Source organism: Saimiri boliviensis, chromosome 14 (genome assembly GCF_048565385.1).
Source record: "Saimiri boliviensis isolate mSaiBol1 chromosome 14, mSaiBol1.pri, whole genome shotgun sequence".
NCBI classification, from domain to species: Eukaryota; Metazoa; Chordata; class Mammalia; order Primates; family Cebidae; genus Saimiri; species Saimiri boliviensis.
Window position 1 is genome coordinate 64,026,003 of NC_133462.1, and position 15,788 is coordinate 64,041,790.

At 36.7% G+C, this 15,788-nt stretch overlaps 1 protein-coding gene across 2 annotated transcripts in view; it reads right to left on the reverse strand.

Moving 5' to 3' along the window:
• Positions 1 to 15,788, reverse strand: part of INTS7 (integrator complex subunit 7) — an 83,364-nt gene that overhangs the window by 34,335 nt on the left and 33,241 nt on the right. For both annotated transcript variants that reach the window (XM_074385150.1, XM_074385151.1), the window contains 3 exons: positions 7,692 to 7,809; positions 2,422 to 2,556; positions 312 to 409 (listed from right to left, as the gene is read on the reverse strand). In XM_074385150.1, coding sequence (XP_074241251.1) covers positions 312 to 409; positions 2,422 to 2,556; positions 7,692 to 7,809 — 351 coding nt within the window. The remainder of the gene's footprint in view (positions 1 to 311; positions 410 to 2,421; positions 2,557 to 7,691; positions 7,810 to 15,788) is intronic.

Below are 15,788 nucleotides of genomic sequence, written 5' to 3' on the forward strand. Positions count from 1 at the left end.
AAATCTTACATATTTCTAAGATGATTTCTGTAATTAAGTGAAGGTGAAAATTCTTTAAATTATCCTTTCCTTGGCTTATAAACTAGAGCTTATACCACTGGGAAATTAATGAATACTTAGATTAAATTAATGAACATTTACGAGTTTGAATGCAGTCATTTAATCAGGTTTTTTTGTGGTTTTATCAGTTAGATTTAATCACTTAGATTAAAACTTCTAAGAGTATAGGAGCTCTGTCTGCTTAACTTTGCTTTCTATTGTCTAAGACCATCATATATACCTATTACAACTTAATAAATAGAAGTTTTCACCTTTAAAGTGGCCTGAGCACCTGGACTATCATCTTGACTGCAAAGTACCAGTAGAGATTCCAGGCCAAAGACAGCATCTTGTTCCAGTGCCAAAAGATCTAGAAGAAAAACACTAAGCTTTATGACGGCCAAGTGATGTGTGTATAAACACACACATACATATATACACATACACACATAACCTCAGAAAAAAACATTAAGAAGTTTAAGATACAGGAAATAATTAAATGTATAAAGTTAACCTTCCTTGAAAAAGTACATGTGGCATTACTTCTGGAATATAAAGTCTATCTTCAGACTTTATTTCTACCACTTTATTGAAGATTATAAAAATATACACATTAAATCAAAAGCTAAAGCCACAAAGCTATAAATAAACCAAAACTGAAATAGTGTCACTAGCTTAGCTAAGGAAAATACTAAGAACAGCAAACTATGCAGGATGTGTTAATCTCCCTAATCAGAAATAAATTATACAGGTGCATTTTTACCTAAAATTTAACAGTTTTCAGGTTTTTTTTTTTTTTTTTTGAGACGGAGTTTCGCTCTTGTTACCCAGGCTGGAGTGCAATGGTGCGATCTCGGCTCACCGCAACCTCCGCCTCCTGGGCTCAGGCAATTCTCCTGCCTCAGCCTCCTGAGTAGCTGGGATTACAGCCACGTGCCACCATGCCCAGCTAATTTTTTGTATTTTTAGTAGAGACGGGGTTTCACCATGTTGACCAGGATGGTCTCCATCTCTCGACCTCGTGATCCACCTGCCTCGGCCTCCCAAAGTGCTGGGATTACAGGCTTGAGCCACCGTGCCCGGCCAGTTTTCAGGTTCTAATGAAAGTTGAACCACTTTTAGGAAATAATAAAAACTCTACCTTATTAATGTTTTTAAGTCCGACCATAAAGAATGAAACTCTTAGGTCAGGCGTCCCCAAACTATAGCCCGCGGGCTGCATGCGGCCTCCTGAGGCCATTTATCCGGCCCCCCTGCTGCACTTCAGGAAGGGGCACCTCTTTCATTGGTGGTCAGTGAGAGGAGCACAGTATGTGGCGGCCCTCCAACAGTCTGAGGGACAGTGAACTGGCCCCCTGTGTAAAAAGTTTGGGGACGCCTGTCTTAGATGTCTCATGAAATAGCAGTACTACAACATCTTTTCACTACCATCGGGCTAAAATTTCTCAAAGGTTTTTACAAAGTTCTGAATATATTAGTCGTCTTTAGGTTAATCTATTTCAGTGTTGATAACATACAGCAGTTTTCTGTGTTACATGAGAGAAAATACTCTTTGCTATGCCAAATATAAAACAGGCTTAATTATCCAAATCAGAATCAACATTCAACTTTAAGAAAGGTTTCCTTAGTGTAGGAGCTTGGCAAACAGAGTAAAGGCTAGTGAAGGTCAGGTTGCTAGAAAAAGACAGGTACTAGGAACAAGCAGTGCTAAAGGCCAGTGGGGATAAAGGGAACCACTGAGCTTGTAATCCTTAATAAAGATCAAAATCAGCACTGAAACAGATGGAAGATCTAAAATGCATTTCTTGTTCTTGAACACAAGCATGAAATTTTTCAAGTGCTTAGGTCAAAAGATGTTAGGTAGACAACAGAATATGTGCATTATTTTCCTTGCGTGTCCTCCTTGATTATGCAAGTCAGTTTAATACCATGTATATCTAAATTATGTGAAAATTTAATTCACATTGGTCTGTGAATTCACTTGCCTCTAGGTGTAACTATTTGTTATTTAAGTCCCTTGAGAATCTACGTAAATTTTCTAGGTTTCTGTATAAGTGAACACAATACCTTCTTATACAAAAGGGGTAGAGTCCTAAGCAACCTCTATCCACCAGCACCATATGTGCAAAGGTAAGCAGTGGGAGGAAATGGGCAATCCTCCACAAAACCTTTCACTTCCATTCCCAAGGTCTTCGTCCCTTTATTACTTTTCACAAGAATAGAGTAGTCTTGAGAACATATGCTCTAAGAACACTTTGAAAAAAGTCAATTTGTAGATCAAGGTACACAGGCTAAAAATAGGGGATTAAAAAAAACCAAACAGAATTCTGTCCAAGCTCTAAACCAAAGTTTATATATAATATCAGTCCTAATCAAACTTACCCTTTTCTTGACAAGAAACAGTTATATTAGTTAGGACTCTAACTCCATGAGCTGCAATGCCCCTGTTATTATGGTAACAGCACTCTTGGGCTAGTTTGACTAAATCAGAAGATCTGGGAGAAGAACTCACATTTCCTAAAAAAGAAGAGAAAAGTAGTAGAGACTGTAATTCAAACAGTTCAAAAGGAGTTCAGCTTATATGTTCAATTTTCTTAATTTTTGAGAAAAATCTCTAACAATAAACTTCAATGAAATTTCCTACCATAATCCCACTATGAATATACATCAGCATTTCTCTTCCCCATTAAAGTACTTAAAATAGATATATGCCAACAGTTTTGTAATGACTAAAATCTAAAATCAACATAGAATTTCTTTTTAAAATACTAATAAAAATTGACTAACAGTACAAAAGCCAAAACAACTATCCTAAGAGTTCAAATGAATTCTGATTAAAACAAATAACATTATAGGCCGCTTGTCAGACAAAACCATACCTTTAAAATAGGAGAGAAAAGAGAACAATTTTTAAGTTTGCTTTTTTTTTTCCCCCCCAATCTCAGATTGCTGGCAGCATACATTTATACCTCAAGAGGCTTACATAAGAATTCATGATTTTAGAGTTGGAAAGAATTTTGGTATCATCTGATTTAACACATCCTATTTTTACAGATGAAATCAAAGCCCAAAGCCCAAAAATTTTAAGAATCTTGCCATTAAGGTCATACAACTTATTAGTTGTGTACTAATGCCCCTCTTATTCTACTCTTGCACTTTATACCTTAAGTTCTATGCTAAAGATTGCAGCAATTTTTAAAATTCAAATTTGAAATTCTGGAATGCAAGTTCATGTTATAACTATTTTAATTTATAGTAGAGAAGTTGTAACTGAATAAGCTTAGCTTCAAGAACATAAGATTAGAGCCTGTTCAGCTACTTAAAAGAGTCTCCCATTCCTGTCTTCCTTTCCTCTGCTTACTTTTCCATGATTCCTGTCAACTTAGTCTCTCATACCAAAGTTGACCGTATTTTTTGAGGCTGAAAGGGACACTATTAAGAACTGCAATAGGCATAAACCATAAATATTGAAGGCAGTGTGGGACATATGGTCACTTTATTGGTTTCTGGTTTAATACCAGCTTAAGAGAGAGCCTCAGTGTTTTTTGGTTTTTTATTTGTTTTGTTTTGTTTTATTGAGACAGAGTCTCACTCTTGCTCAGGCTGGAGTGTAGCAGTGTGATCATGGCTTACTACAGATTGCTCACTCTTGCTCAGGCTGGAGTGTAGCAGTGTGATCATGGCTTACTACAGGTTGCAGCTCAGACAGTCTCAAACTCTGAGTCTCCAGCAATCCTCCTACCTTAGCTTCTGAGTAGCTGAGAATACAGGTGCATGCCATCATTCCCAGCTAATTTTTTTGTTTTTTATAGAGACGAGGTTTTGCTTTGTTGCTCAGGCTGGTCTCAAAACTCCTGGCTTCAAAAGATCCTCCCATCTTAGCCTCCCAAAGTGTTGGGATTACAGGTGTGAGCCACCATGCCTGGCCCCTTCAAGTGTTTTTAAGTTAGGCAAAACATTAGAAAGCTGAAACTGTATCTTTATTTTTTCAAACCTGTGGAAATTGTATTTCCTCTATTCTTTTTGTCCATGTGATGTGGACAACGCAGGTCATCTATAAATTTACAAACATGTTTTATAAATGCTTTTTTCTTTGTTTTATTCCTATCAACACTCACCATAGAAAACTCAGGGAAAAATATAAAAAACAGAAAAATCCAAAGAACAACACAAAAATCACACCAAATCTCACAAACCAGCATGACCTTATTGTTAACTTTCTGAAATATTTCTTTTAAATCTTTCTCTCCCTATGTACAATACAATTTAAAAACTCACACACAATCAGGATCTGTAGATACTGCAATATCCTGCTTTTAAAATGTAATTTTTTTTAGCATTTTCCAGGAATAAAATTAATTTAATTTTTAATTATTTAGTAATGATTTTCTAAGATAAACTCACATGGCTCATAAGGTACAACAAAGAGTAGAAAATGTTAAAAATGCTAGTGAGAGAAAAGTTTTCCTCACCCACCCAAGGTTATCAGCTTCCTGTGTATTATTTCAGAGAGTCTACAAATTTACAAGCACATGTGTTCCTTTTTCTTTTTCACATACTATTTTGCACCTTGTTTTATTTCTCTTTAAATATTATATCACGGAGACTGTTCCATGCCATATTTTCTTTTTAGTAAATTAGTAAATTGCATTGATTTTTATTGCAGTGATGTGTCATAATTTCTTTGAGCCCTCTTTGATGGACCTTTCAATGCTATTATATCCTCTAATGATGGATAATATTTTGCTATTATATAAACTGGTACTAAGAATTATCTTGTATATATGCCATTTCTCAATGTGTGACTATATAGATAAGATAAATTCCCAGAAGTGGAATTTTTGCGTTATCTGTAATTTAATGAGTATTTCTAAATCGTCCATGTACAAGTTTAATAATTTATATTAGTAGCAGTAATGATTGCTTACCCACACCCTTGTCAACACAGCATATTTATCAAACTTCTATATCCTTGCCAATCTGATGGATTAAAATGATTTCAGTATTGTTTTAATGTGCATTTTCTTAAATATGTCTGATACTGAACATCTTAGATATTTGAGCCATTTGTTAGTGATGATTTAGACATACTAAATTTAAGTTTGCTTTTTAAACTACTTTTGGCTATACTGAAAAAACCTAATCAACCAAAATAAACTTAAAGATTTACTATTGCTTATGGAAATAATCTAACTTTGGAAAATCCTTGACTTTTATTTTTTATACATATTGTCTATTTAAGCCTTTGCTTAATTCCATATATAAGCCAAAATTAACAAACTTCAACAAAAGGACAAATACCTGGCTTGAAAAGTGTCTGAATATTATAACCCAGCATAATACTAATACATATCTTTGGAATTAAAAAATAAATAAAAAGAAAGTTATCGTCCATGTAGGTCAGTTTGGTACAAAAAAAAAAAAGAATTCTGAGTCAGACCACTGAATTCAGGCGTAGGCTCAGACACTTCACAAGTATGTGAACTTTGGACATACCGTCACACATCTGTGAGCCTCAGTTTCAATACTTACAAACTCCTTTGCATATGCCTCACTTGAAAGGCTACCTGTATGGGAAAGCTCTCATCTATTATAATACATAAGACTTTGCCTACCACGGCTCTTTCAAAGTGCAATGTTGGTCAAGGACGTTAACTGCAAACTAAGAAACAGACTGGCTGATTTGGGCAGAAAAAGAATTGAAAGCACACTAGGTATATGGTAGGTTATTTATAAAGAAGGCTGTGATAATCTCTCACATCCCTTGTGGACATGCTCCTTTACCATGTGATTTTCCAATTCCATGTGACTTGCTTTGGCCAATAAGGCACTGGAAAACATGCTGCAAGCGAAAGGTTGACAAGTGCTTATGTGTTGGTGGCTTACTTTCTTTTGGATCCAGCCAACATCCTGAAAACACGCCCAAGCTAGCCCACCAAGTCACATGGATAAAAACTAAGGTGCCTCAGCAGAAAGCCTTTCAACTTCTAGCATGTGAATGAGGCCATCTTTGACCATCCAGTCCTGGTCAAAGCTTTACATGACTGTAGTCACATGAGTCACCCTAGGGTGAGGCCAACAGAACTGCCCAGCTGAGCACAGGCAAAATTGCTAATTGACAGAATTAGAGCAAACAGAAAGGTCATGGTTTTAAGCCACTTGGTTTGGGGTGATTTTGTTACGTAGCAACAGATAACTGAAAATGTACTTCACAGAATCACTGGAAAGCCTGTAAAATTAATAGGAAAACAACGTCAGAAAAAAAAGAGACCAACCAAAACCACAGCCCAAAAGACCATGCAAGGAATGAGTCCGGTGAGTACATGTCAGCCATTGTTACTGATTATTTGATGTCACAGCTTAACTTCTATCACTGGGTACCAGACATAGCAAACACAGACTGCTAGAATGTATTCTGGAAACGAATGTTGCTCTGTCATTGCTGTATCACCAAATCCCCATATCCCCATTCTCCTATATCTCCACTTCCTTGTTGTTACTGGCTCCAAATTGAGTCCGTGGCATGGACATGATTAGTTGAGTCCAGGCCACATGTGTGCCCACTAGCTGGAAGGGAGGTGTAAAAACAGAGTATCAGGTCTTTTTAGCTTCCTATTAAGACTTAAATGGCAGGGAATTCCCTTCACCTAGAAAGTAAGTTCATATACTATGCAGCCATAAAAGGGACAAACAAATGTACATTACAGTTCTGTAATTCAAATTAACTGACTACAAAAGGAAGCAACAGAAGTTTCACCAAACTTGCATTAAAACAAAACAACCAGCCCAGAAGCAGTGGCTCGTGGCTCATATAATCCCAGCACTCTGGAAGGTCAAGGTAGGTGGATCACTTGAGGCCAGGACTTTGAGACCAGCCTGGGCTACATGGTGAAACCCCATCTCTATGACAAATACAAAAATTAGCCAGGCATGGTGGCAGGCACCTGTAGTCCCAGCTACTCAGGAGGCTGAAGCAGGAAAATTGCTTGAACCCAGGAGGTGGAGATTTCAGTAAGCCAAGATCTCCCTACTGCACTCCAGCCTGGGCGACAGTCAGTCTCTGTTTCAAAACAAAACAACAACAACAAAAAACCCCAAAACGACAAAAAAATTTAGCTTTAAGTCTGTTAGGTGAGCAAGCTCCTTACTGGGCATTAATGAAAGCATTTTAGAGTTAATCGTCTTGAACAGGTAACCAGGAAAGCATTATTGAGCTGCAGTAAGGTTTTATTTTATTGTTTTCCAGAGAAATAATAAGCACCTAAAAGGAAGAATATGACATTTGCTCTTAAAACTCACCACCACTTGACCTTTGAAATGTACTTAAATTCAAAGGGCACTTTGAGCCAGACATACACAAAAGCAAACCAACTATTTTAAGCATCCTCAAAAATATTTTCACCCACATATAATTCAAAAAAAGTACAAACCTAGAAAAATATATTCTTGAGTTAAGATCAAGAATACAAGAGGTTGTTATCATAGGCATTAGTTAAGAAATCATGTTCAAATACATCACTAGCCTGTAATAGAGCAGGGGATTCTGAAACTTTCCCTGATGTTAAAGCTTTACAGAAGAAACAACCTGAAACATAAATATGGATAAACGAATTAGCACATTATTTATATAGTATCTCCTTTCTTTTCCTTACCTGGAACTATACTGAAGTAATGTTTGATGGCGATGGTCCCTGATAGTGTGGAAAGGACAGACAACATCCCTAATTTTAAGCTGTCATAAGGAGTCTGGAGGGCACACTCACAAAGTGCCTGGAATGTAGAAGAGAAATCAATATAGAAGTTAAAACATCAATATACTTCTAAATCATCTACTCCATTTACATTTTCTGGCTTTTAGAACAATCATATATTATGGACTTCTTTTCATGTTAAAAAACTTAAGTTGAGGCCAGGTGTAGTGGCTCATGCCTGTAATCCCAGCAGTTTGGGAGGCTGAGGTGGGAGGATCACTCTAGCTAAGGAGTTTGAGACCAGCCTGGGCTCAAAGTGAGACCTCGTCTCTACAAAAATTCAAAAAATTAGCTGGGTGTGCTGGTACATGCCTATGGTTCCAAATATTTGGGAGGCTGAGGCAAAAGGATCGCTTGAGCCCAGGAAGTTGCGGCTGCTGTAAGCCATGTTCACACCACTGCACTCTAGTCTGGGAGACAGAGCAAGACTCTGTCTCAAAAACAAAAACAAAAAAAAGCACTAGGTCAAAATGCCAAACTCCTTAGGGGAGCCTCAGGAGTCAGGATAACTAAATATAAAGTATCCTGATACATAAAAAGGACACTAGGTAAAGACTGAAGAATTATGAATAAAGAATGAATTTTGGTTAATAATAATAACGTATCAATACTGGTTCATTTATAACAAAAGTACTATATTACTGTAACCTGTCAATAAAAGGAAAAATGGTGGGGGAATGTGGGTACCCTGGGTATTATCTTCCCAACTTTTCTGTAAAACTATTCTGAAACTTCCACCATATTTTGCTTACCTAAGAGATATGAATATTGGTTCATATATGTATAATTTTTAAAAATAATGAAGAGTATGGCATTCTAAGTGAATGGAGCTATATTCCTCCCATTTCTGGTCATTTACTCTACTCTTGACCAGGTAGTCTAAAGTATTACCAAAAATAAAAATGCTAGTTTTTCTTTCAATGCAGTGAACTATGAATATATGATCGCAGTACAGTGACTCTTGCCTTATCCTTTATCACATGACTCTATCACATGACTGCACGTAATATAACAAGTCAAAATAACTCTTTTGTTAAACTGACTTCCATTCTCCCACAAAGACAAAGGTTCCAAAAATAAGCAAAACTTAAAAGTCCAGGGAAAAAGTTAAAAATAAAACTTCAGAAAGGATTAAAATAAATTTAATATGACCCTCAGTAAAAATGTCAACAAAATGGCCGTGTGTGGTGGCTCACATCTGTAATTCCAGAACTTTGGGAGGTCAAGGTGGGTGGATCATGAGGTCAAGGTGGGTGGATCACGAGGTCAGGAGTTCAACACCAGCCTGGCCAATATGGTGAAACTCCATCTCTACTAAAAATACAAAAATTATCCAGGCATGGTGGTAGGCGCCTGTTATCCCAGCTACTTGGGAGGGTGAGGCAGGGAACTGCTTGAACCCGGGAGGCGGAGGTTTCAGTGACCCAATACCACACCACTGCACTCCAGCCTGGGTGGCACCACAAGATTCTGTCTAAAAAAGAAAAAAGGCAACAAAATTGCAAGATATTTTAGTTTAACTGATTTTATACGTCACATGGAAAAATAAAAATTAGAAAACATCCAGAAAAACTGCCAAGGAACAGATTCCAATATATACTAGAATTTAACATATGATAATAGCATTTTAAATTAAAGATACCAGTTAATAAAAACTACAAAGACAATTGACCAGTCATCTGGTAAAATAAAACTAGATCCCTGTTTCTTTTTTCATAGCAAATAAAAAATCAAAACTGTAAAAAGTACTATGAGGTAACATGGAACAAAACAAAGTAAAAAGATAACTGGCAAAACTAGAAAAAAATATTCACATCACATAACATCAATAAAGGACGAAGACCCTTAATATATAAAAAGTTCTGGCTGGTCACGGTGGCTCACACCTATAATCCTAGCATTTTGGGAGGCTGGGGTGGGCAGATTGCCTGAGGTCAGGAGTTCAAGACTAGCCTGGCCAACACGGTGAAACCCCCATCTCTACTAAAAATACTAAAATTAGCTGGGTGTGGTAATGCATGCCTGTAGTCCCAGCTACTTGGGAGGCTGAGGCAGAAGAATCACTTGAACCCAGGAGACAGAGGTTGCAGTGAGCTAAGATCGCACCACTGCACTCCAGCCTGGGCAACAGAGCAAGACTCTGTCTCAAAAAAAAAAAAGTTCTAATAAATAGGCAAAAACTCAATAAAAATTTGGTATTTTGCAGAAAGAATTTACACAAATACCTTTTAAATAAAAAGTCTAACCTCATTCATACTTTGAAAAAAAAATTTTTTTTTTTGAGACGGAGTTTCACTCTTGTTACCCAGGCTGGAGTGCAATGGCGCGATCTCGGCTCACCGCAACCTCCGCCTCCTGGGTTCAAGCAATTCTCCTGCCTCAGCCTCCTCAGTAGCTGGGATTACAGGCACGTGCCACCATGCCCAGCTAATTTTTTGTATTTTTAGTAGAGACGGGGTTTCACCATGTTGACCAGGATGGTCTCGATCTCTTGACCTCGTGATCCACCCGCCTCAGCCTCCCAAAGTGCTGGGATTACAGGCTTGAGCCACCGCGCCCGGCTACTTTGAAATTTTTAAATTAAAATGTGTCACTTTTTACCTATCACACTAAGGTTAAAGTTTGATAATACAAAACACTGAAGAATATGGAGAAATAGGGGCTCTCACACATTGTTGTTAGAAGAGTAAAATGGTATAAATCTCTTTGGTGAGTCATTGGTATTAACTCTCAAAAATTAAAAACTATCCATCATTATACCCAGAAGTTTCTTTTCTGAAAATTTATGTTCAGAAAGGTGATTTTCAACAAACTATTCAATGTAGAAATGTCAACAGTAACAGTCAAAGTATCAGAATCAACCCTAATGTCTATCAATGGGGAACTGGGAATAAATATAAAGGAAGTACCACACATCTGATTTAAAAAATTCAGTAGATCTAGCTGCTAATATAAGATGTTCCCCATATTAATAAAAGGTTTAGAACATGCATATAGTATATTTTCATTTGTAAAGAAAAAAGATGGGGCATATACATGTTTGCATATTGATGCAAAAGTTTAGGAAGGAGATATAAAAAACTATTAACAGTGACCACCTCTGCAGAGGAGGCCTATGAGAAGTGATGACTTACATTTCACTCACTGTATACCTTTGAACTCTAAAAAATTTTTTTCATGTGCATGAATACTTTTTTGACTGAAAGAAAAATCTATAAAAACAGCAGCAGCAGCAAAAATTATCATGAAAGGAATGGAAATAGACCTGAAAGATACAGTACGTTTCTGGTAATGGAAGGGAGGACAGTCTAGGTAATGCATACACATACTCTGGCAATTAGGCCAGAATATGGGGTGTTTACTTTTGGCATACAAGGAAATATGTTCAAAAGGATGGAAGCTAAGAAAGGTGGGGGGAATGAGGTCAGATGGTATAGGGCCTTAAAAGTTAAGCAGAGTCATTAAAACCTGATGAAAAAGAAAAAAAAGAAGCCAGAGGAGAGGAATAATGGCATCTAAAGTGTTAAGGAAGATTATTCTGGCAATGGTAAACAAAACAAGTCAAGAAAGAGAACTGAGAGTTAAGAATGCAGTAATCCAGGCAGGTGGTGATGATGGCCTGAACTACAACTTGGTGGCAGGAATGGAGACTAGCGAATGAGGATGACAGACATTTTAAAAGAGATTACATATCAAGGAATGAACAAGAAGGATTTAATAACTATTGCAAACTTTCAAACCTAGCAACCAGATTCCATTTACAAAGACTGAAATTTATGGGGGATAAACTAATTTTAGAAAAAGGACAGAAAACAGGATGAGGTGTGAAGTCCAAGAAGATATATCCACCAGGCATTTGGAATCTAAGACAGAGCAAATTTTCAATCAGAAAACTCACATCAGAATTCTGGCTCTGCCACCTACCATCTCTGTAATCAGAGAGTCTCAACTTCTTTGTCTGCAAAATGGGGGTAAATCTTTATAAAGCACTGCTGATTCTGTCTGTAAAACGAGGGTAAATATAAAGAATTGCTGATCTGTTCACAAAGGTGATTTTCATGAAAAAACACCTCTAGAAAAATATACAAGAAAATGGATATTGGTTGCCACTGGGCAAAGGAGCTGTGCAGATAAGAGAACAGTAGGTGGGAAACAGTCACTAAATATCCTTTTGTAGTTTTAGAATTTTGACCACATGAATGCATTGGCATTTAAAAAACTGAATTAAAATTAAAAATCAAATGTAAGTCAGGTAATATCTATTGTTTGTAAGATTACAAAGCCACTGAAAGTCAAAGCACTTTGCAACCCATACAGGCTACTATGTTAGAGGGCAATGCAGAAGCTCAGGTAAAAGGACTAGATTGTCAGAGGCTCTGCAAACTGGCATTAAGAAAGGCCATTAAGAATGACAGAGAATAAACGGTAGAAAGCAAGAGAGCCATGGACTCAACTTGGAGGTAAAAGGGCAGCGAATACGGAGAAGGCACAGGTTAGGCAGTGTAACGAATGAGTGAGAACAGTTAAGTGCCAAAGAGGCCAAGAGAAGGGGTAGGTCAAAAGTCCCAAATGTAAAGTGCCTAAGCAAAGTGACAGGAAAACAGAACAAAATTTGCAAGTGTATAAAAGAAAGAGCAGGGGATGAGGAAGTAAAGCAGATATAGATGCTGTTTTTGAAGTTCAAAAGAACACATCTTTTAAAAGTGACTATTATTTAATACTATACTTTATTCAAGCACTTAGGCCATTTCCGTTTGTTCACTTTTTGTTACCTAAATTGGCCTGTCTTGTATTGTTAATTAGCTTGTGATTAGAACCAAATAACCTAAACCAAATAGCCCCAGAAGTTAGGAACTATGTTCTATATTTATAATGTATTCCACATTATGCCTTAGATTGCTCTATGTATAATATTTAGCCTTCTGTGATAATAAACTAGGCAAATGAAACATTTTATACAAAAGGACAATAATTCCAAATCAGAAGAATTTTTCAATTAAAAAAACTGAGTATTAGATAATCTTGTGATAAAATTATTTACAAAGTTATATTCTGTTTCTGCCATCTAGCACATTATTGGGAATCTAAGGCAATCTTGGTAAATAAATACTGGTTTAAGCCTGGGCACACAGCAAAGTTCCATCTCTGCTAAAAATTTTTTTAAAATTAGCTCGGTGTGGTGGGGCGCATCTGTAGTCCTAAGCTACTTGGGAGGCTGAAGTGGGAGAATCACTTGAGCCCAGGAATTTGAGGTTGCAATGAGCACTCCAGTCGGGGCAGTAGAGTAAGACCCTGTCTTTAAAATAATAATAAATAAAATAAAAAATACTGATTTAAAAGTTCATTAATCCAAATCAGTAAGCTTAACAGAGCAAATAATGAAGTTCCCCAGAAATGGTACCTGACATTTCAATATAAAAATCTAGTTCAAGAATATTACCTATTACACAATTCTTACCAGAACCATTTTTCATATTAACAAAAAGAAAAAACTGTCTTTTCTAACAGAGTCCTCTGTCTCATTCATTACCACTGCCTTCTTCACTAACTATTTGGTCTAAATCTCCCTCTCCGCTGGCTTAACTCACTGCTCAACTAGAGGCCCTGGCCTGAATTACTGTTTTCTGGGTCAATCCCTAAATAGGGGCTTCTCCTATTCCCTGGAATAGGACTGGCCACCAGGGATGTGTTCCAGAAAAGTATAGTAAAAAGAAGTTTATAATCTTTAAAGAAAACTGTTATGTATGAAAATATTCTGTCAGAGACATAACACCTCAACATTTTCTATGTCTCCATTGTACTAACTGCAAAGAAAAAGATTATTAAAAGAACTAATTCTCAGGCTGAACTTGTCACTCCTCCTAGTAACAGGTAAGATACAAATCAGAAGCTCTCACAAGAGATAATGCTAAAAATAAAATTTAAATCTTTGAGACTATCTCAAACAAATAATATTTTGCTCTGTAACAAAGAGGCTGCATAAATCAAATATTCTCTTCCAATAAGACTACAGGCTGGACGCGGTGGCTCATGCCTGTAATCCCAACACTTTCAGAGGCCGAGGTGGGTGGATCACCTGAGGTCAGGACTTCAAGACCAGCCTGGCCAACACAGGGAAACCCATCTCTACTAATACAAAAATTAGCTGGGCTCGGTGGCAGGCACCTATAATTCCAGCTACATGGAAGGCTGAGGCAGAATTACTTGAACCCAGGAGGCAGAGGCTGCAATGAGCCAAGATAGCACCACTGCATTTGAGCCTGGGCAACAAAGCGAGACTCTATCTCAAAAAAAAAGACTACAGCATCAGATACTGTAAACTATCAATATAGATTAACACCAACGAAGGACATTTATCCTAGCAAGGCATCAAAAAATCTAAAAAACTATATAAACATACTAAAAATATTTTCATATGAAACTATTATTTTTGACTACCTTAATAATAATAATATATTTGGATCTTGACTTAGGTAGACCCCTCCTTCTTTCAGGTTTTTAAAGGCATACAGAATGAAAGCCATTTATTTAAACCTGAAATATCTGATTCCATGTGAAAATTATAATACTAACCAATAAACCAGAAAAAGTAGAATAGAAATGGACACAACGTGAACTTAAAATACTAAAACTCAAAAACCAACCAGCAATGATAAGACTGCCTGAGAGGAAGGCAGGAAGTAACAAAAGAAGAAAAGACGAAAGGAGAGAAGGAAGGAGGGAAGCCCTGCGATTACTTTTGATAATTGTAAAATAGTGATGAAAGAAGTAAGTAAAAAAACCTGTTATACAATTACTCTTGGTAATTGTGAGTAAAATTCAAATTCAAAATCAACACCTTATTACTTTATAAAAGGTTAAATCATTAGAAATGTTTTCCCCTGCTGTATTTCAGTATTTTCAAAAATATGTCTAGGCTATAAGAAATAAATAATTATTTGACAACATCCATTTAATTAAAATCAACATCCTTAGGTTTCAGCCACAATGGAAAAAAAATTCTTCACAGAAGAAACAAATATTTAAAAAAATATATGTTCAATAAAAAAAAAACCCCCACAAAAAGCCGTAAGAAACATAAATCAGAATAAAAATTTCAGGTAAGGGAAGATATGGTATAATGAAGAAATAATAGTAAGCCGTGAAATCGACAAACCAATTACATTTAACTGATTGTTAATGTGATTGTAAAGCTCAATGCAAATATTATTTTAAAAAATTATTACAAAAAAGAAACTTCAGGCCAGGTGCAGTGACTCATGCCTGTAATCCCAGCACTTTGGGAAGCCAAGGCAGGCAAATCACCTGAGGTCAGGAGTTCGAGACCAGCTTGATCAACACAGAGAAACCTCATCTCTATTAAAAATATAAAATTAGCTGGGCATGGTGGCACATGCCTGTAATCCCAGCTATTTGAGAGGCTGAGGCAGGAGAATTGCTTGAACTCAGGAGGCAGAGGTTGTGGTAAGCAGAGATTGCGCCATTGCACTCCAGCGTGGGCAACAAGAGTGAAACTCAAAAAAAGAGAAAGTATGTCTTCTTTTCGAATCCCTGAACTGTTTACAAAAAGTGTTCCTACCATGGGCCACAAATAAACTTTAAGAATTAATAACAAAAGGTTAGCAACAACAAAAATTCTACCAACAAATATAGAAAATTAATTGCTTCAAAAGTAGAAAACATGAAGCTAATGCCATGGTCAAAGAAGAAATAAAAATTACTCTGATGGATATTTAAAAAATTATTTACAGTAGCATTAAAACCATTAAATATTTAGAAAAGTATCTAGCAAAATATACGCAAGATTTGTATGCTGAACTAATCACCACTGATGTAGCCCAGCACGGTTGTACACACCTATAACCGCAGCACTCTGGGAGGCTGAGGCAGGCAGACTGCTTGAGCCCAGGAGTTTGAGACCAGCCTGGACAAAATAGTGAGATCCTGTCTCTACAAAAAAATATAAAAATTGGCATTGGTGAGCACCTGTGGTTTCAG